Source organism: Eucyclogobius newberryi, unplaced genomic scaffold (genome assembly GCF_026437365.1).
Source record: "Eucyclogobius newberryi isolate DKJ021-1_F unplaced genomic scaffold, fEucNew1.0.hap1 SCAF_2, whole genome shotgun sequence".
Classification (NCBI taxonomy): Eukaryota; Metazoa; Chordata; class Actinopteri; order Gobiiformes; family Gobiidae; genus Eucyclogobius; species Eucyclogobius newberryi.
Window position 1 is genome coordinate 25,985,865 of NW_027315834.1, and position 22,260 is coordinate 26,008,124.

The following is a 22,260-nucleotide window of genomic DNA, read 5'->3' on the forward strand; positions in this document are numbered from 1 at the left end:
TACATTAACATTGCAATAGCAAGTGATTTGACAAAAAAAAGCCTTACGTGATGTGAATACACTTAAACATTTAAACACGTCGCCAAACATACAGTAAAAATATAATATATTCTCATAAATAAATATAATATATTCTCATCAGATTGTGATTCTGCTGATTCTCTTGTAAACACTGAACTCAGGCCTTTGTCGCTTTTGCTGAAGATGCAAACAATGCTATATTGAGCGTTGTAATCAAACGTAATTCGCTTTAAAATGAGGTATGTGCATGGCATGTCCATATCGACCGAGCTGAAATTGGCTGGATAACGTTAATAACAGCGTTTTGTCTTACTGGCTGCTTTGGGCTAACTCAATCTTCTGACTTTTGCATGGTGTTTGGATTGTCAAACAAACTCAGCGACTGCATTCAAGAGCTTCTGGGCTTTAAAATGAGGTACGTGCGTTTAAGCCTCAGAATACAAATCACGGGCACAGTTGGCGACATTTTGGCTGATGCCCGATGTCTCGCGAGACTCTAAAATCAGCCATTTATCCGTCAGGCACTCTACTAGACATGTTTTTATTGCTGTAATTTGGAATGCACTCTTTTCGGGCAGGGTAACCTCTCAATTTCTTTTTTTGCTTGTAACCTGATGTCGTCACCTTCTTGTTTCCATGGATATAGACAAGTTTAACGCCATACTGTGACACATTCTTAACAGAAATCATATCTACATGGAGCGAAGCCGTGATACCATCGTGACTAGTTACAGGTTCACCGCTCACTGTAAGAACGCAGGTATTTTCAAGCAATCAAAAGATATGTGTACCGTATTTTTCGGACTATAAGCCGCACCTTTTTTCATAGTTTTTGCCGGGGTGCGACTTATACTTCGGAGAGACTTATATGTGATATTAATTGTTATTTTCACACTAATTTCATACTCCGGTGTGACTTATACATGTTTTTTTCTTCTCTATAATGCATTTTTTGGCTGATGTGCCTATACTCCGACTGCGACTTATAGTCCGGCAAATACGGTAATTGAATAAATACAAAATGGAAAAATCAAATGCCAAACCGTAGAACACTCCAGGCACGACACACTAAGACGTCACACAACGCTAGCGCATCAAAAGACAGAGCTCCTATCCACGTCACGATATTCAATTAAAGTTTTCACACACGTATCGTTTTTTTTCCTCTCGTAGTATCCGCTCCCCACTGTTTACAAGCGCTCGTGTTTACCTTCACCCTTGCGTCTCACCGTGCGCCTCGCCTCTTCTCGCCCCCCGTCTCTGTGATCTCCCCGTGGGGCTCTTGTCATTGTAAAAACATGATCTGGAGCCATCAAACAGCCCATTATACAGCCCTGCATTCACATCATGTTCGCGGCCCTCCCTCTGGACTTCACAGACACGAGTCTTGCATACAGATGGAGCTGACAGCTTCTGCCACGACTCTGCACGAGCCTGGAGTTCTTTACTCAGTCTGTGGTCGATCGGAAATGTGTACGAGTTCTGTTGACTCATTTTATTAGCATTGTGAGGATGTATCGTATTTTCGAGACTATACGTTGCAGCGGAGTATAAGTCACACCAGCCAAAAAATGCATAATAGAGAAGAAAAAAACACATACAAGTCGCACTTGGAGTATAAGTCGCATTTTTTGAGGAAATGTATTTGATAAAATCCAAGACCAAGAACCGACATTTAATCTTGAAATGCAATTTAAATTAGGGGTTAAACGCTCACTAAGGTTTGAACCATTAAAAACCATGTCAGACCAGTAAGAAATCCACACTTTGTGACAACACATTCAGTTTTCGGCTTTTGTCGAGTAAACATTTTCCGACAGATGCATCAGTGCAAAGTCCAATTTCAGATTTCAAGGCACAAACGAATCCCAGAGGAAAACCCTTGCCTTGTTCTTCTCCTCTGAAGCATTTTTGCTGCATTTCCACAACCTCAAACACTGTTCTCTAGCAACCTTCAACCATTGTCTGCGCTCACGGAGGGACAAGAGGAGCTGGAAAATGAGGAGGACACCGGCAAAATAACCCACGCTTGATCCGGGCTGCCGAAACTTAAAGATGGCACGGCCGTAACGTTCACAAGGACCGTGTCGAGGATTGTTCGTTCAAATCTTCTTTGTGCTTATGGTGACGCTGTTGTCTCACTCTGCGCGCTCCTGCATCCTCCATACTATCTTTAAGTTTGTTTTTAGTTTGTCACCTTCTGATAATACTATCCTTTTTCTATGTATCCGGACTTGGGGATAGCACAAAGAGACACTAGTTTTAACGCCTTTCAGCTGAAGTATAATGGCTTTCCAAATAATGAAGTTATATTTTTAGGTATAATTGACGCCGTTAGCAAATCGCTAAGTCAACATTTCCTGCACAAATGGCAAAATATCTCGTCTTATTCTGCACAAAAACTGCTAACCCTGTAGTTCGTTCATTTGTCAAGTCTGCAGGATGTGTTTAAAATGTGAACTTTGAAAAGAATCTTATGATTAAAACATAAATTGCATTCACAAAACTAGTCCAAAAAATTCTAATTAGATATTTTTCCCAAATCATGCAGGCTTAAATGCAACAGTGAATAATACTATATTGAATTAATATTATATTCCATCATAAAAATACTCACTTTCTTATATAAATAGATCACGTCTAATTCACCATTTAATTTATATGGCCTGTACTTAATTTCCATTTTTTTAAATTCTACTTATGCACATAGTAGATTTGTATGCAACTTATTCTACACATCTTTTTCCATTTTTGGTAATGGTAATGCGTTAGCTACTCTCCTATGACGTTATTTCCCTTGTCTAAGGCTAAACCAGCCTCAAAATACTCTAATAATAGTACAGTTTAATAATACTTTCTCTGGATGAAAAAACAAAACAAAACTACTGCTACCACCGTTCATGGCAATTCCTCCGTCAGCGAAACATTTCACCAAACGCTGATCACTTTCAAATGTGTGTACTTTTCAAATAGTACTTCAGAGACTTCCCAAGGATTCCCCAAAAATTACTAAGCACTAATATTGCACTGATGGAGAGAGAGAGAGCGCTGCGGCATCATCAAAAGATACGTTTGAAAAGGGCCGACAGAGAGGGCAATGGGAGAGGCAGTAATATCAGCGGCTAACGGCTACGACATGCTGGAGCTGGAGAACTTTGTATGCTGCGGAGAGGCTGTGTTTATGCATCGTTATTGGCCTATTTATCCACTCGCCTTTTGAGCCAAGTGAAAAGTTGGAATGAGGGATCATATTTACAAATGCCTGTGGGGAAGACAGAAAGGCAACGATATAGTATACTCGCTGTGTGCACGGCCTATGCTTTTGTGAGTTCGATTAAATACCGTATTTTCCAAAAAATGCATAATAGAGAAGACAAAAACATATAAGTCGCGCTGGAGTATAAGTCGCATTTTTGGGGACATTTATTTGATGAAATCCAAGACCAGGAACAGATATTTAATATTGAAATGCAGTTTAAAATAATAAGAGTAGAGAACATGGTGAATAGGTGTACGTATGCTAACGCTAACACCTTCAGCTACATGACGAAAAGACAGAACTGTGGTAAGTGTCTGGTATGTTAAAGTAACATATAAGATAAGCCTTTATTTGTCAACACAATGGGGAAATTTCGTGTTGCACGCAAGTAGATACAGGAGTAAAAGAACAGATAACTTATAGAAAGCTTTAAAAAAAAAAAGAAATTCTCTTAATAGAAAAACTCTTATGAACAAAACTCTTAAAGACAAAACCTCTCATATTTTCTTAATAAAGAATAGAAATAAAAAAATAACATAACATAAGACAAAAATAATAATTAGAATAGTGGCAAAAGTAAAGACTTAACAGTTATTCAGACAACTATAGCACCCCGGCCAAAACTATGAAAAACGTATAGTCCAGAAAATACGGTACCAGTAATGTCTCCTAAAATTGGCTCTGGTCATTGTCTTTAACCATCTGCGGAAAATCTTTTAAACAGCGGCTTAAGGGCTCAAACTGAACTTTGGTCCAACTTTCTGGAGTTCACCATTATAGTCGAAAGTAAAACTTTGGGATCTCAGTCGTCCCATACAGATCATTAAAAGACTTCCGAAAGACCATCTGTACTCAGTCATGCCTCAGAACCATCATTCAGATAAGCCTCATTTGTCAAAGAGTGGCGAAAATAATATTTGGTTCGTTGTACAAGCCATAAAAGTCTGCACAGCGAGATGGTTTCGAATACTGAAGGAAACATTGTGAGCTCCAGTGAATATAACTGCCCCAAGCACTTCTTTACACACTGTAATCTCACAGAAATGTTATTTTACAATTCAGTAATAACATTTTCTAATTATATAGTAAAGTTAGGTCCAGAGTTGGGCAAGTTACTCTTAAATTGTATTACAATATATATCACAAGTTACAGTGCTAAAAACTGTCCCAAAAATGTAACCGATTTGTTTGCATAAGGTTTGAGTTAATTATGTCGAAGCATCATATGATTTTCATAATGTATATGTATTCAAGAATGTGTGATGTGGGACAGGCCTGTACTTAAAGAGTGAGGGGCAGAGAGAGGAGCAGAGAGAGGAGCAGAGAGGAGCAGAGAGGAGCAGAGAGAGGAACAGAGTGAGGGGCAGAGAGAGGAGCAGAGTGAGGAGCAGAGAGAGGAACAGAGAGAGGAAGATAAGATATTCCTTTATTGTCCCACATGGGGAAATTTCATTGGTGCAACGCAGGTAGATACAGAGGTAGATACAGAAGAACAGATCACTTATAGGAAGTATGAAAAACACTTTCAGTAGAAGATCTCCTATAAATAAATAAAAACTCCCATAGACAAATAAATGAATAAATACCATTGCATGTGATCCCGACAGTAATTGCACATGAATATGTGTCACGACAGCACATAGATTGCACATGAATTTCACAGTAATTGCACATGAATTCCAACAGCAATTGCACATATGACGGAATTGCACATCAGTATTAGGTTAGGTCAGTATTGCGAGTGTTCAGTACTAACAGTTTTTGTTATAAAGTCTGACAGCAGCAGGAAGGAAAGACCTACGGAACCTTTCCTTCACACATCGAGGGTGGATCAGTCTCTCACTGAAGCTGCTCTCCAGAGCGGAGAGAGTGTCCTGCAGGGGGTGACACTCATGGTCCAGCATAGATGTGAATCTAGCCAGGACCCTTCTGTCCCCCACCTCCTGCACCGAGTCCAGAGCACAGCCCAGGACGGAGCTGGACTTCTTGATGACTCTGTCCAGCCTCTTCCTCTCCCTCTCTGTGATGCTGCTGCTCCAGCAGGCCACACCATACAGGAGGGCCGATGCCACCACAGAGTCGTAGAAGGTCTCCAGGAGTGGCCCTGTCACTCCAAAAGACCTGAGTCTCCTCACGAGGTAGAGCCGACTCTGGCTCTTCCTGTACAGTGCGTCTGTGTTATGAGTCCAGTCCAGTTTGTGGTTCAGATGAACACCCAGGTACTTGTATGAGTCCACTCTCTCAATGTCCCGTCCCTGGATGTTCACTGGTGAGGGGGCAGTGGGGTGGCGTCTGCGGAAATCCACCACCATCTCCTTGGTCTTCCCCGCGTTGATGAGGAGGTGGTTCCGCTGACACCAGTCCACAAAGTCCTGCGCCAGTCCTCTGTACTCCGCGTCATCGTCGTCCGTGATGAGTCCGATGATGGCAGAGTCGTCAGAGAACTTCTGCAGGACACAGCTGTCCGTGTCATGTCTGAAGTCTGCAGTGTAAAGGGTGAAGAGAAAGGGCGCGAGGACAGTGCCCTGGGGCGCCCCCACACTGCAGGTCCGAGTGTCAGACACACAGTTCCGGGCTCTCACAAACTGGGGTCGGTCTGTGAGGTAGTCCAGGATCCACTCTGCCAGGTCATACTCCACACCAGCCGTCTCCAGCTTGTCCCTCAGGGGCAGCGGCTGGATGGTGTTGAAGGCGCTGGAAAGATCGAAGAACAGAATCCTCACAGAGCTGCCAGGCTTTTCCAGGTGAGAGAGAGAGCGGTGCAGCAGGGAGATGACGGCGTCCTCCACTCCGATGCCAGACCGATATGCAAACTGCAGCGTGTCCATGGCTGAGCTCACGGTGGAGCGGAGGTGGTCCAGGACTAGCCGCTCCAGTGTCTTCATCAGGTGGGACGTGAGAGCCACTGGCCTGAAGCTGTTGAGGTCTTTGGGGCGCGGTGTCTTAGGCACAGGTACCAGACAGGAGGTCTTCCAGACCTGTGGTACCACCCTCAGCTTCAGGCTCATGTTGAAGACATGCTCCATAACTCCACACAGTTCATCTGCGCAGGACTTAAGGAGCCTGGGGCTGATGCCATCAGGTCCTGCTGCCTTACTCACTTTAATCCTCTTCAGCTCACTCCTCACCTGTGCTGCTGTGACAGTCAGTGGTTGGCAGGGGGACCGTGTGCTGGGGGGATGGGTGAGTCCAGGCGAAGTGGGGAGCTGATGGTCCGGGGCGGAGAAATGAAGAGGAACGGATGCAGGGCATTGTCCAGCTGTGGAAGAGGGAGCATGCAGCTGTGCAGGGGGAGGGGCGGGTGACTGATCAAACCTCAAGAAGTGAGCATTTAAATCATTCACCCACTGTAGATCCCCCTCTGTCTGGGCAGGGGGGATTTTGAAGCCCGAGATGGTTTTCAGGCTCCTCCACACTCCCTGAATGTTCTTTTGCTGCAGCTGCTCCTCCATCCTCCTCTTGTAGCCGGCCTCAGCCTGCCTGATCTTCCTCCTCAGCTCCTTCTGCACAGTCCTCAGCTCCTCCTTGTTCCCTGACCTGAAGGCTCTCTTCTTCTCCTTCAGCAGAGCCTTCAGTTCACGGTTAATCCATGGCTTGTTGTTTGGAAAACACCGCACCGTCCGGGAGGGAACAATGTTCTCAAAACAGAAGTTGATGTAGTCCGTGATGCACTCTGTGATGGTGTTGATGTCCTCCCCATGTGGGTCATAAAGCTCAGTCCAGACAGTGGTGCTGAAGCAGTCCCTCAGAGCCTCCTCGCTCTCAGCAGACCACATCCTCACCTCACGGGACACCACAGGCTGCCTGCGCACGATGGGTTCATACACAGGCCTCAGATGTACAAGGTTGTGGTCCGAGCTGCCCAGGGGAGGGAGGGGGGAAGAAGAATAAGCCTCCTTGGTGTTGGCAAAAAAACAAGTCCAATGTTCTATTCTCTCTGGTGGGGCAGGTAACATACTGGGTGTATGTTGGTAGAACAGAAGAGGGAGAAGCGTGGTTAAAGTCACCAGAGATGAGGAAGAGAGCCTGTGGATGCTGTGTTTGCAGCCTACAAGTGCAGGAGAGCAGTGCTTCACAAGCATCTTCAGCATTGGCAGACGGGGCCACATAGACTGCGATCAAAATCACATGTGAGAACTCCCGGGGCAGATAATATGGCCTCATGCCAATAGCCAATAGTTCAATATCCCCGTTACATAGCTGCTCCTTCACTGTGCAGTGTTCAGGTTTGGACCAGCTCGTGTTCACATACACCGCCAGACCTCCACCTCTTTTCTTCCCGGATTCTCTAGTTCTGTCCGCCCGCAGCAGATGAAAATTGTCCAAACCTACAATAGAGTCTGGCATTTCTGCTGTTAACCAGGTCTCTGTGAAAATAAAGACGCTGCTGTCCCTATAAATCCTCTGGGACCGCATGAGGCTCGCTATTTCCGTCATTTTATTTTGAAGGGACCTCACGTTACCCATGACTACGACTTCCTGTTTGTCCCTCTCTTCTCTCGGAGTTTACGTCCAGCCCGTCTGCTTCGTTGCGTTTTCCTTAGGATGTCCGCCGGGATAACGTGACGATCTCCGGGTAAGACGACAGTTCTCCGCAGTTTCATGAGTTCCTCCTTTGTGTAAACGCGGTACGGCGCCGGGCGGGGCCGGAGCTGGGGGACTCAGAGCCAAGACACATCGCAACGACACGACGAAAACACTCAATCCAGCCGAATAAAGTCAAAACAAGTTAATTTAAAGCGATTCCATTGCGTGTCCCGATCGTTCGTGAAGTTCCTCTTTCATATAAACGTGTATATAAACGTGTACCGACGACACGCCGTACTTTAGCGCGGCCGGAGGGCGCGGGGAGGGGCTGGTGGGCTCGCTCGGAACTAGCTCACGTCACAACAACACAACGAACGCAACGAAAAACGCTCAAATCCAGCCGAAAAAAGTCAAAAACAGTTGAATTAAAAAACTATTCCAGCGCGTGTCCCTATCGTACAGTAAAATAGAAAAAATATACTAACTATATTTACAAAATATAGGAGATAAAGCACAATAAGTGTGAGAAAGAAGAGAGAGCGTTTACACCGGGCTGCCAGCTGTACCAGCGCCTTATGACGTTGACTGTACCAGCGCCTTATGACGAACAGAGAGAGGAACAGAGAGAGGAGCAGAGTGAGGAACAGAGAGAGGAGCAGAGTGAGGAACAGAGAGAGGAACAGAGTGAGGAGCAGAAGCATTGAAGCATGTTTGATAAGGAGCAGAGAGAGGAGCAGAGTGAGGGGCAGAGAGAGGAGCAGAGTGAGGAGCAGAGAGAGGAGCAGAGGAGCAGATGCATTGGAGCAGGTTTGATGAGGAGTTGAGTGAGGAGCAGAGGAGCAGGTTTGATGAGGAGTAGAGTGAGGAGCAGAGTGAGGAGCAGGTTTGATGAGGAGCAGAAGCAGAGGAGCAGGTTTGATGAGGAGTTGAGTGAGGAGCAGAGTGAGGAGGAGGTTTGATGAGGAGTAGAGTGAGGAGCAGAGTGAGGAGCAGAAGCAGAGGAGCAGGTTTGATGAGGAGTAGAGTGAGGAGCAGAGTGAGGAGCAGGTTTGATGTCATGAGTCCCGCTCACATGGAGCATCTGGAGAAGCCCTGGTACTGTCCTGGGGAAATGTTCGTGCAAACAGCTCGCACTATTATAAAGTGTATTATGTATAATGTACCTAGTAATATATTGCCCGTTTTCCACTCAGTAATGCGTTATATCACTGCTTTACTAGAAAATGCAATGTTCTGTAATGTGTTACTTTTGCAGTGCGTCCAGACACACGTTTGCTCAGTTACTCCTCCTAAAGGCTGTGGCATGCGGCTGATAAATCAGCACAATAACACTGTAGAAAATAAAACATGGAAAAGAAATTTGGCTACCATTGTAATATTTGAGAATGTACATTATAGGGCTGTGTAATAAAGCACAATTTTAATTAATTTAATCCAAGACAAATGTTCTGCCCCTCAAAATCTGGAGCAAAGCCAATTGTCAAATCTACAGAGGCTTAAAACATAAAAAAGAAACTACCCTCATAAATGACAAGCCAGTGCTTTAACTTGCAGATAGAGGACACATACAAGTGTTTGTCCTTCTCAGGACAGGACAGGGCAGGACATGCCTCATGACTGATCAGATCAGAGAGAGGACGTGTAGGTTTAAACACACTGGATTTGTGTGGATTTCAACACAAATGAGAGACTGAGATTCATTCTACTTTCCAATTGGATCATCAGCTTTAGAACCAAAACATCAAAGGAGAAACTTCATAACTTGTCCATCATGCCCATTGGTATTTTAAAGAAGAATAAGTCAGCATTACAACTGTTATAAGTAAAAACTAGATCTGATTTGAGCACGCTTACCTCTTATCTGGGGATACACATCGGTTATGTTCATTTAACATCAATATACAATGAATTGGGATTGTGTTTAAAGGTGCTCTGCATATTTTCCCTGGTGGACGGTCCACCACGTGCTCGTCTCCCTTGACATTCGATTGCTTTGCCTGGAATATTCCACAACATGACATTGGACACATCTATGTAACATTTATCTACACAAGTCGCACCTTTTTTTCCTTTTTTCATAGTTTTGCCGAGGTGCGACTTATACTCCAGAGCGACTTGTATGTGATATTATTCATTATTTTCACACTGACAACCACAAGAGGGCGCTCTAGGCTCTAAGCAACAAAGAAGAAGAATCTGCACTTCCTCTACCTTCCTGAGTTTGTTTTGATGTGACACAGAGGAAGAAGAATTCAATGGATTTAATGAGTTGGGGTAATACTGATGCCAGGCTTTCAGATAGAGACCCGTCTCATCAAATCGGGCCAGGACGCATTTGACAATAGTCCGACATTATGGTTTACTGTTTACAAGTGAAAATTTGCATGCTGCGTGTTGATTGGTTGACGAAATTTGCGTACTTGGCTCCGATTGGCTGTCGAGCCGTGGTCCGGAGAATGCCGAAGCTATTTGTTTTTTCGCCTAGTCGGACAATCTAAAAGCATGACTGATGCTTTGGTAAACTTGTTAGCTTTATGCTATAGTTATCTGAATAACTGTTAATATGTTACGTTAACATACCAGACACTTACCACAGTTCTGTCTGTGTGTCATGTAGCTGAAGGTGTTTTGTTAGCATACAACTTATACTCCAGTGCGACTTATATATGTTTTTTCTTCTCTATTATGCATTTTTTGGCTGGTGCAACAAATACTCCGGAAAATTACTAGCTTTACTGCTCCAAAATCGCTTGAAAAACATGCATTCTTACTGTGAACGGGGACGCCTCGCTACAGATCTGACCTGTAAACTGTCAAGCTTCTTTCAACGGACGTAGACAAGTGCGATGCTATACTCTGGAGCATCCCGGGGCAAAGCGATAGCATCTAGACGGGGACGAACAGGCGGCGTACAGTCATTCACACTACCTGCAGTACGCCGTCGGAACGACCAGAGCGTAGGCGACGCACGTCCCTCCCAAGCAGCTCCCCAGCTCGTAAAACAAGGCGTGAGTCAGCGATTCCAGAGACACCACCAGCAGCAGAGTGGCCAGGAAGAGCCCGTTGGACTGCTGTGGAAAGGGAAAGAATTAGAGTCACTTTTGTTCCGCGGAGAGCTAATTGGGGGCGACGCTCTCGTGACAGTTTCACAATGCGCGACTGGCACGGTGTTATTATCGGCAGACAAAACATGACAGGACCAGACTAAACGGAGACACGAGCGCCGAGCGGTCCAAACACAAAAAACGGCGCTCAATCACAACAGAATATTATTAACTACGGGGGTCAAATTTTAACAATCTGATCTGTCTGTTCACAATTTACATAGAAGCAAACTACGCTGTAGCAAATAACATACTCTGTAACTGTATACTGTTTAATGATACTTTTGTGGTATTTGGAAAGGTTTAGGGCTGTAGACTATAGCCTTTTAGTTGATTAATGGGTCGATGGGGTCTTTGGGGGACAAAAATGTGCATTAGTCGACTAATTATTGTAAGATTAATGATTTATATTCGTAACAGTAGAAAGGAGAAAGCATATATAATGAGTCATCTTGAGACTTGGTGGGGAATTGTGAGTTTAATCTACCCATTAACTGATAAATACACCATTTATAAGTAGAGATGCACCGATCAATCAGCCGCCGATTAAAAAAGCAGGTTTTATATCCAATCGGCCCCAATCGGTGACCGGTCACTGTCGTAATTTCCGGTTTTCGGCCGATCAAACTGACCTGCATGCGCGGTGCGTAGCAGCTCAACGCGCCCAGAGCAAAACAGCTAAAAACTAGCAAGACTCATGAAGAAAATGTTTTCGCTGATTTGGACTTATTTCACTTTGTGCCAGGACGACCCAAAACACGCTGTTTGTAATGCTTGTAATTCAAAAGTAAGCCGTGGAGTATCAACGCCTAAGACATTTGGAACAACAAACTTAATACGCCACTTGGAAAAGAAGCACCCAGGTTTGTTTAGCAAATATAAGGACACTGCCGCTAAGAGGAGGGATGCAGCAGAGTCGCAGCAACCACAACAACCCTCCACCGTGGCTGCTATGTTCCACATCAACACTGAAAAGTCCAACGCCACCGCTAGGAAAATAATGGAGTTCATGGCTCAGGACCACCAGCCGTTTAGCGTAGTACAGGATAAAGGCTTCGTAAACCTGATGAAACACCCGAGTCCACGGTACAAATGACAAAGTAGGCGGTACTTTTCTGACACAGCGCTGCCAGAGTTGTTTGAGAGTTTCAAGCCATATAAACAAACTGCTGGACGGCACTAAATCCCCGGCCAGTTTGGACTTCCAACGTGAGGTTAATCTCAATGTTGAGCCTGACTGCTCAGTTGCTGGATGATGAAAATATTACAGTATATGCTGCACCTTTTATTTTGAAATATTAAAAGAAGTGGTGCAATTTACTTTGAGCACCAGCTTTAATTTTCAAGTACAAAGATTTCATTGCACTTTATTTCTTTAGATGGACTTAAAGTTTTCTTTTGTCTTAAAACTGCTTGTGTTGAGGTGTTGTTGAAAGCCTCAAATGGGGGTACGAGTCCCCCGAGGGGTCCCCAGAGGTACTGGAGGGGTAGTCAATACATTACATTGTACCAGACAACTGCTGGGATGTTTGAATGTAAGTTAGTTATTGACCTGTAAACTGGACTGGATGTTATGGTCAGTGTTGAAAATAAATCTGCTCAGGAGGCACTGTTGAAACTCTCACTCTATTTCTTATTTGTGATGTTTTATTCTTGAAAAGGGGAGTTATGATAGCATATAGCCTTGTGGTTTTAATTGCAGTTATATAAGCAAAATGTTGTCTGGGAGAAGGGTACTCAAGCCAAACAAATATGGTGTCTATTATATGATTATAATTATTTCTTAGATAGAAAATTGGTATCGGAAAAAATGGTTTTGCCTCCTTAAAAACCGGAAATCGGTATCGGCCAAGAATTTTGCAATCGGTGCATCTCTATTTATAAGCACTTGTCTGAATAAGGAATTGTAATTGTGAGATCTCATGTCATCTCGTTATATTGCTGCAGCATTTTGAACAGATAAGATAGTCAAATCGTAGAAATGCTTAATAGATTTGAGATATTTTCCCATTAGTCCATTCGCTGCACAGAGCACAATTTGACTGTAGTCCTTGAAAAGTTACGGTACCATCTAGTATCATAGCTTTTGAAGCGCCAACACGACATTGTAAACATTGCCTCTGTTTGGCTATTGTAAAGTGATTATGGCTGTATCCGTGTTTACTGGAATGACGTTGACATGCAAATGAGTCGCCAAAAGAGGCGTTACCGGTCGGCATTCACTTTTTTAATTGGTGTTGTCAAAACACTAGAAATTAATTTAAGTACTGTATTTTCCGGATAATAAGTGGCACCTTTTTTCATAGTTTTGGCCGGGATGAGGCTCATACTTATATTTATACTTATATACTTACTATACATATATACTTATACTCCGGAGCGACTTATATGTGATATTATTTGTTACTTTCACACTTGCAACCGCATTTCATACTCCAGTGCGACTTATATGATTTTTTTGGCTGGAAAATACAGTAAATGGATTCTGATACAGATCAAGACCATTCTTTTACTATTCAAGCAAGTTTGTCCTATTTATGAGATTTGTTTTTTTAGTTTTGATTCTAGTTTTAGTGTTTTGATGTATAATGAGTCTTGAGACAGTACTCAGGAATGTTTCTAAGCTTCTCCGACACACATACATGATCTTCTTCATTTATTTTCTATACAATGACAGGGAAAGCGTATGAAAAATATCTGTGTAGGCCAATTCTGGAGTATAACAGCAACGTCATAAATAAAACTACTAAATAAAATAGATTAATTGAGCAAAGGTAAAAGAAAACGCAGCCTGGTTATGAACAGAATCCAGGGGAATTCAGTGGAGAGAGGCAAGACTTTAAGACATAAAAAAAGATACCAAAGCTTGAAAATATCTATAACCAATTTCTTCAATAATCAGAGGGGATACGTTTGCTGTTGCCCACGCTGTGCTGTTGATTACCCGGTTAAAAACGGAAGGAGAGGAGCCTTTGGCCATTCAAATTAATAATTCAGACTGTGAAAAAGTGTACATGTCGTGTACTCCCAGATGTGTCGGCTTTTACCATGCAAAAAAAGGAGGATTCTATTCAGAACACACAGATCTTCAAAGAGGGTCCGAGTACATAAACATGTTTCAGGCCTAAAGTCTTCTGCGTTAAAAATCACAGTTTGCAATACTGTTTTCAAAGTTTAGATTATTTTTGAAGTCCTTTTTTGCCAGACAATTTCAGATCGATTGCATCTTATGACATATATTAAAAGACTAGAAGTGTTCTTTTTGTTGTTTGAAGATAAAGCCTGAAAAGGCAAGGCAAAGACAGTACCAGTGGTGATAACTCTCATTCAGTCACTCTCACAAGCAGCATTAACATCAGGCAGATTGAAATGAGGCCAATGAGCCTCATACGATGCAAATGCCTAAAGTAGAATAAGTTATTGCTACTCCTTTTTCAAGTAGACAGGGACAGAACGTGCTGATGAAACCAGTTTTGATTGCAAGCTTAAGGAGCAACAGCAACGCAGTAACAACTTTGTCATAAGTACTTCTTATTGTCTGGTATTGTGAAAAATTCAAGAACTAAGAGGGAAAATATGAACAGTAATGTGATTCCAATGCAAAGTAGGGCTGCAAGATGTATCGCAATCAAATGATCACAATTAGCAACATAATTTCCTCTGGCATAAAACATGTTCTGAAAGGAATGTTATTCTTGTAATGTTTAGCAGTTCATACTTCCACTATCTCTCAATTGTCAATTCCCCTGGACACTTTTTCACCTGGAAAAACGTGAACTTTGAATTGAATCACACCATTAAAACACAAATCACAATCGGTCCTCGCCCCAAGTGGAGGAGTTCAAGTATCTCGGGGGCTTGTTCACGAGTGAGGGTGGAACGTGAGATTGACAGGCGGATCTCGAACTGCTGTGGTGAAGAGGGAGCTGAGCCGAAAGGCAAAGCTCTCGATTTACCGGTCAATCTACGTTCCTACCCTCACCTATGGTCATGAGCTTTGGGTAATGACCGAAAGAACAAGATCGCGGATACAAGCGGTCGAAATGAGTTTCCTCCGCCGGGTGTCTGGACGCTCCCTTAGAGATAGGGTGAGGAGCTCGGTCACACGGGGGGAGCACGGAGTAGAGCCGCTGCTCCCCCACATCGAGAGGAGCCAGCTGAGGTGTTGTGGATGTCCCACCGGGAAGAGGCCCCCGTGGAAGACACAGGACACGCTGGAGGGACTATATGTCTCTCGGGATCCCCCCGGAGGAGTTGGAGGAAGTGTTTGGAGTGAGGGAAGTCTGGGTAGATTAGACTGGCTTTGACTGCTGCCCCCACAACCCCGATGAATGAAGATGAAGATGGATAATCGCAATCATTTGTTTAACCTACATTTTTTTTTAACCAATAAACCTTACACATGACTAACATTGTTCTGCTCTTACTGATCAACACTGGCCTCTGATAAATAATGCATTAAAACATTCTAAAAGTTTGATGATAAAGTCAGAGCCAACTTTTCAACTGAATAAGGGTTACTTTTTTATTTTTAGATTGAAAATTACGTCATAAGGCGCTGGTACAGCTGGCAGCCCGGTGTAAACGCTCTCTCTTTTTTCCTCACACTTATTGTGCTTTATCTCCTATATTTTGTAAATATAGTTAGTATATTTTTTCTATTTTACTGTACGATAGGGACACGCGCTGGAATAGTTTTTTAATTCAACTGTTTTTGACTTTTTTTCGGCTGGATTTGAGCGTTTTTCGTCGTGTTGTTGTGACGTGAGCTAGCTCCGAGCGAGCCCACCAGCCCCCCCCTGCGCCCTCCGGCCGCGCTAAAGTACGGCGTGTCGTCGGTACACGTTTATATACACGTTTATATGAAAGAGGAACTTCACGAACGATCGGGACACGCACTGGAATCGCTTTAAATTAACTTGTTTTGACTTTATTCGGCTGGATTGAGTGTTTTCGTCGTGTCGTGGCCCCGCCCCCCGGCTCCGGCCCCGCCCCCCGGCTCCGGCCCCGCCCCCCGGCCGGCGCCGTACCGCGTTTCCACAAAGGAGGAACTCATGAAACTGCGGAGAACAGTCGTCTTACCCGGAGATCGTCACGTTATCCCGTCGCAATACTGACCTAACCTAATACTGATGTGCAATTCTGTCATATGTGCAATTGCTGTTGGAATTCATGTGCAATTCATGTGCTGTCGTGACACATATTCATGTGCAATTACTGTCGGGATCACATGCAATGGTATTTATTTATTTGTCTATGGTAGTTTTTATTTATTTATAGGAGATCTTCTACTGAAAGTGTTTTTCAGACTTCCTATAAGTGATCTGTTCTTCTGTATCTACCTCTGTATCTACCTGCGTTGCACCAATGAAATTTCCCCATGTGGGACAATAAAGGAATATCTTATCTTATCTTATCTTAAAATATAATGAATGTGACAATCTATTGGTTCCAGCGTGATTGAAAATTAGAACAAGAAGAAGAAACACTGCATTTTTTGAATGGTGAAAAGTCCAAATATTGCTGGAACATAACAAAACAACAGGAAGCCAAAACCCATGAATAACGCTGATGTTGCTGTGCGTAAAGTGGGCCTCACCTGCCAGGACACGGCCCCTAATATGACCGTGGACAGTATGGTGAAGAAGACCAGCCGCTCGGAGATGAGGCAGAAGTGTCGAATGCCTCTGGAGGCCATGACCTGGTTCAGGCTCCTCGTCCCGGTCCTCTGCGCCCTCCAGGCCTTCTGACAGTCGGTGAGTTTGGTGTGGAAGCCCCAGATCGTGATGACGAGGATGACGTGGCAGATGGACCAGAAGAGGCCAAAGAGGCAGAACCCAGGGATGACCAGGTACCATTGCGCCAAGTCACCCAGCTGCAGGAAGAGGGGAAGCAAAGAGTCGTTCATCACCTCCTTAAAATAGCTCTGAACTTAGTCTCTGTTGGCTCATTATTAAAACACCGATTATGATTCAAATCTATTTACAACATACATGTAATGCCCGGCAATGCAGGCAAAAGTATTTCAGTTTAATGTAACTTTGATTTCTTGCCAACATGAGTAACCAGTACTGTGATTTCAAGAAGGGAAGTAATAGTACATTTCTATAATTGAAGCTGGGGCGCCTGATTTACAGCTAAAGGAGGAAGTAGTTATTTAAATCAATCCAACTTGTCCATAGCTCTTGCAGATCCTTTGTATTGACACAGGTTTACAACAGCTCGCTCTGATTGCAAAGTCAAACTGGGCCGGACCACTCGAGCTCAACCAATCGCAGCGCTGCTTTAGGCTCTAACTTCCAGCTTGACAAGAAATGAAACTGCCGACAACTCTCATTTTGTCATAGAGTTGCTTTTACCATATACTCATAGGGGAGGAAACGCAACATCCACAAATTTACACAAAAAAAGGTCCCCCAGTAAGTCATTTAAAGTACCCCAACTTTAAATTAGTTGGTTAAAATAGCCTATTAATGCCACTTATTGTGTGATTAAATATTAAGTCAAGACAGTCTCATCACCGGGCTTCATTAAGTACTACATATTATGACTATTTGCCACATTTACTCACTCGCTTTAACTGTACTGCAGTCTGGACAATGACTACTTTATCACATTACATTAAAATACATGTTTAAAGGAGACCTACAGAACTATGCAAAATCAACTTTAACTGGCTTTTAACCTTGTAACAACGATGTCCCTGTCACATCCCTGTACTTAGTTGTGATTATTTGAACAATAAGGACTCCAAATGATCATAACCTAGCTCTGCCAGTTAGATATGTGGTCACGCAGGCTCAAGCCGACAGCATTCGAACATTTGAATCTGAATACTCGAACGGGAACAATCTGAAAAATTAAACCGTTGTTAAATGACTTCAGCCCAAACTACAATGCTGCGCTGTGATTGGTCAGGCCCAGAGCAGTCGGGCTCAAACCTTCCCAGATGTATTCTTAAGAGTTTGTTAAATAAATATGGCCAGAAATCATGCAGTGATACGTGCAGGGTTCTAAAATGTCACATAACCCCTTTCGAAACTCTCTAAAAAATTAAAACATGTAAATGACAATCCGCTGCATGTCAGGGTGAAATGTTGCTGTGTTCTGTAGTTTTGGACAATGGACCGGTTCCTATTAGTGACTATTTTAGATCAATATTACAGTTTACATAAGACAAAATATTAAATGATGATCTCCTTCTTTTATACTTCAATACTATAAGAACTCTATTAAGGTGTATTAACATGTTTTTTTCTTTGCATTCTTCTCTTTTATTTCTGAAACTGTTTTGTGATTTCTGTAATTTCTTTGTGATTTAAAGGCATTATTTTCCTGTTGTATGAAGCACTTTGAATTGCCTTGTGTATGAATTGTGCTCTACAAATAAACTTGCCTTGCCTTAGGTTGGTTGGAATAATCACTTCTAAACATACCTTCAACGCAGCCAGAAGAAAGAAAGACATCTCGATGACGGCGAGAGGCAGCAGAGAGAGACGCCTCCACACCTTTCCCAGAGTCAGCACCGGCATCCAGCGCTCGCTCGGCCCCAGACCGCTGAAATACACGTCCAGCACGGGCTCGCACAGCAGCCTGCCCAAATAGCACCCCAAGGCGAACGGGTTGGCAGAGATGCCTATGGCCAGGAAGAACAGCAGCGAGGTAATCAAGGCGAAAGCGACCAGATTGGGCAAGGCCAGCAGCGACTTCATCCGCAGGTCCACGATGAGCGCTCCCAGGGCGACCACCAGACCGATTATAGCCGCCGACTTGTTCAGCAGCATCGCGGTGCTGGCGATGGCGAATCCCAGGAGCTCCAGGAATTCGGCCGACGTGAGTAAGGCGGGTTTGTACAGCACAGAGTTGCAAATTCGCTCGGTCAAAGCCCAAACCGCTTTCATCACGACGCATGCTAAGAGCAGGTAGTTCGCTACGAGCTGTTTTACGTTCGAGTCCAAAGCGGGGCTGTTGAGGAAGCACAGGAGGCCGAGCAGGAAGCCGCCCCACAGATGGAACAAGCTGAGGCTGGCCTTCTCCATCGAGAAGTAGTAGTAAAAGATGCTGGCTATTCCCATCACAAACAGTCCTAAGATGAAGATGACCAGGATCATGGGCTCGTCGGTGACCTCCCATCGCGCGTACATGCCGAGGCACACGGCCACCAAGAGGTTGACGCTGGAGAGGTAACCCAGGCATCGCACGGAGGTGAAGACGTCCACCTCTTTAGGGGCCTCAGCCGGGTTCAGCTCCTCATCCTCCTCCTCCTCTTCTCGAGCCATGGCTGGTCAAAGTGTGGCGAAACGTGCAGCTGCAAGTCTACGTCAGTGAACCGTGAGAGCAGTGACCATGTTCAGATTCTCCTCAAGAGCAATATGAAAGACATCAACCCCTAAAGAAGAAACAAGACCACATTGGCATTTTATCATTGTATGCTGCGCCCCAATACTCAGCTTCATCCTCACACGTGCAACACATCTTATAATAGAGAGAATTAGACTTCATTATACCGTCTATAATTGAAACAATCAAAAACTACCTAAAAAAATAAACAGAAAAGTTTAGAGCAGTCTCCCAAACGAGGGTATAAAGCGATATTTCAGCACTTTTGTCCTTGTTCTATGGTCTATTCATGTTTTGTGTGAAACTTGAAGCTCAACAAAGACATGCATAGGCACATTTGAGCAAATTCCTGATGATCTGTAGAAATATTGTCTGAATATTATTGACATAATTTAAAAACTATCAATATCACTCATGTCTACTTTAAGGCCTAAAGAGAAAACCGAGAAGGTTGAAATGCTATTGTTGTACTGAACGCCTGCATGTTTAAATAACTTCCTGTGTGTATAAAATGAATATTTCCACACACTTTCTCTGGATAATATGAATGCAAGAAGAACTTAAATGCCCACTCAGAAGTCTTGACTGCTTAAATGTCAAATGTTTTCAGAAAATTAAGTCTTTACTGTTGAGTTATTTTTAATGGCCAAACAAAAACAATCCATCTCAGTATTAAGACAATTTCTGTTGCAAAAAAACACTTTTTCATTCTTTAAAATTGCATAGTTCATGTGGTTCAGTACATCTGAGGAAATACCGTTTCCATTCCACACTGCAAACTCTGTTCTTTTTTTTGCAATAGCCAAATAATTGTCTTTAATCTGATATGTGCGATGACTCAACAATATCAAGACTGCATTCGACAAATACACAAAATACTTAATACTCTAGACGGGGCACGATTTAAATTCTCCTTTTGTACACAATATCCAAAGAACGTGTAGGAATAAACATTTTGTAAAATGGGGGCCACTTTATAACATTAAACCAGCTCAGAGTCAGGACTAAACATGGCGAATCTGCGTTTCAGGTTTTTTTTATGCAGCTAAAATCTGGTCTTCTTCCTATAGATGTGACACAGGCCTTTACTCTAACGTTCAAATCAGGCTAAAAACTACTTCTGTTTAGCTGTACATATGCCTGAAAGGATTATATCTGCACTCTTTCTCCCAAGTTAATTTCATAAACATTATTTTTGTTTTTTTAATGTTTGCATTGAATTGTTAACGCATAATTGCACGTTGAATAAATTTGAGAACGAGCCAATAAACACAATTCGACAGAGCTTTAAACAGTTGTGTCTTATTCTGATCTAAATGGTATCAAAAAGGAAGTCAACGTGGCTCAAAGGAATAAATCAACCCCCCGCGGCACTTTCGACTGTAACTTTGACGATGTGGCAGCGGTAGAAAGTTGACTCACTTCTGTTGACAAAAGCACGCGGCGCACATCGCGTCAACGCATTATTTTACCTCAAACACAGCGACGAACACAGATACGCCCTTCCGCACAGTCGATATATACTGACATATATTCTGGTAATGCGTTTCGAGGATAAAAGTAGCTTACATATTTCTTGTTTAGATGTCAGCGGCTCCACTTCCGGGTGTCCGACTACGGTGGCTGACATGGCTCACATTAGATTAGGCGAGAGCGCGGTGGAAAAACCATGAACGATACTTTGTGTGTGGATGGAGAATTTGAGGAAAGTGTTTTTTTAATGTAATGTATTTTAAACCATTTGATAACTAAGTATCGAGTATTTCATATGTTTTTCATTTTTTAATTAAAATTTATTTATTTATTAACCTTTATTTAACCAAGAAAGTTATTTTTTTCTAGGGAGTCCTGGCCATAGATGGTTCTGGTCAAGACAGCAGCACAGATTATTCACACATATTTAGACAATCGCACAACAGAAAACATTTGCAAACCATAGAGCTCATTTCCAAACGTGTCATTGTAGATTTAAACTAACCTATTGTAATCAGTTCTTTTAGTTTCCAGACATTTTGTAAGTTATTCCACGTTGAGCTCTTTACAATACTCAACACTATATGAGAGGAATAAAATGTGCTGAGGAACCAGATGCATGCACTTCCATGATAAATTACTTATTTCAGCACACATTTTATTTTAGCCCATGGCTGCTCTGTGAAGCCCATTCGGCAATCAGAATAAACTGCATTTATTAAATATACTATAGGGCCTCAGTATGAAGTATCTCCCTGTCTGAAAGCCATTATTCCATTGTACATGAAAGACTACCAGTACATGCTGTTAAATAAGGGTATTTATTGTAGTGAATAGAACTGCTTTGGTCTAGACAGAAAGCATAAATGGGCCTTAGCCTCCTCCACTCTATTCATTGGGGTCTTTGCAAAGTGCTAAAAGTGCTGTATCTATGAAAAAAGACTATATTACAATTGTGTAGCTTTAAATAAATTGCAATGGATGTTCATATTGTCTTGTCCTATTATCATCATTGCTATTCTCCTCTTTACAGGCTACCTCTAAAATATAGATTTCAGGAGTATTCTTGAAATAATAGAATCATGATTGGCTTATTAAAGGAATTATGGAGGATTTTTCGGCGCCAAAACCGATTCTCATTTCCTCGTGGCGTGGACAGTCGATAAGTCCTTCCACATATCAATCATCCCTTGTGTCCTACTGCACACCTGCAGCCTGGTTCTGGCTCATTCCCAGAACAGCAGCACGTTTCCCTGGCTGTGCATGCATGGTTGTTATGCCAGTGTGTTTAGCGAGTTCCTTCAGTGTACAGTACAAAATGAAGACAAAAAGACTGTGTTCGAGCTCAAAAGAGACGGAATACTGCGGAGATGAGAGATGCGATGCGATCCGTCGCGCTAATAAACAAACGCACAAACTCTGCAAAAAATCTTCTATTATTCCTTTAAGTTGATAAGTCATAAAGCAGCACAAAGTAAGTGTAACATGTATTTGATAATCATTAAAACTACACTAAGTCCTTTCTTTCATGTTTGA

The 22,260-nt window shown here is 42.9% G+C and overlaps 1 protein-coding gene across 1 annotated transcript in view; it reads right to left on the reverse strand.

Annotated features, from left to right (window-relative positions):
• The window catches only part of tmem168a (transmembrane protein 168a), a 31,871-nt gene extending 12,666 nt beyond the window's left edge, over positions 1 to 19,205 (reverse strand). Inside the window, exons 1-3 of the mRNA XM_072454833.1 lie at positions 18,348 to 19,205; positions 16,511 to 16,786; positions 10,736 to 10,878 (exon numbers count right to left, since the gene is read on the reverse strand). Of these exons, the coding sequence (XP_072310934.1) occupies positions 10,736 to 10,878; positions 16,511 to 16,786; positions 18,348 to 19,190 (1,262 nt within the window). The 5' untranslated portion in view covers positions 19,191 to 19,205. The remainder of the gene's footprint in view (positions 1 to 10,735; positions 10,879 to 16,510; positions 16,787 to 18,347) is intronic.
• Between the last annotated feature and the right edge of the window lie 3,055 nt (positions 19,206 to 22,260).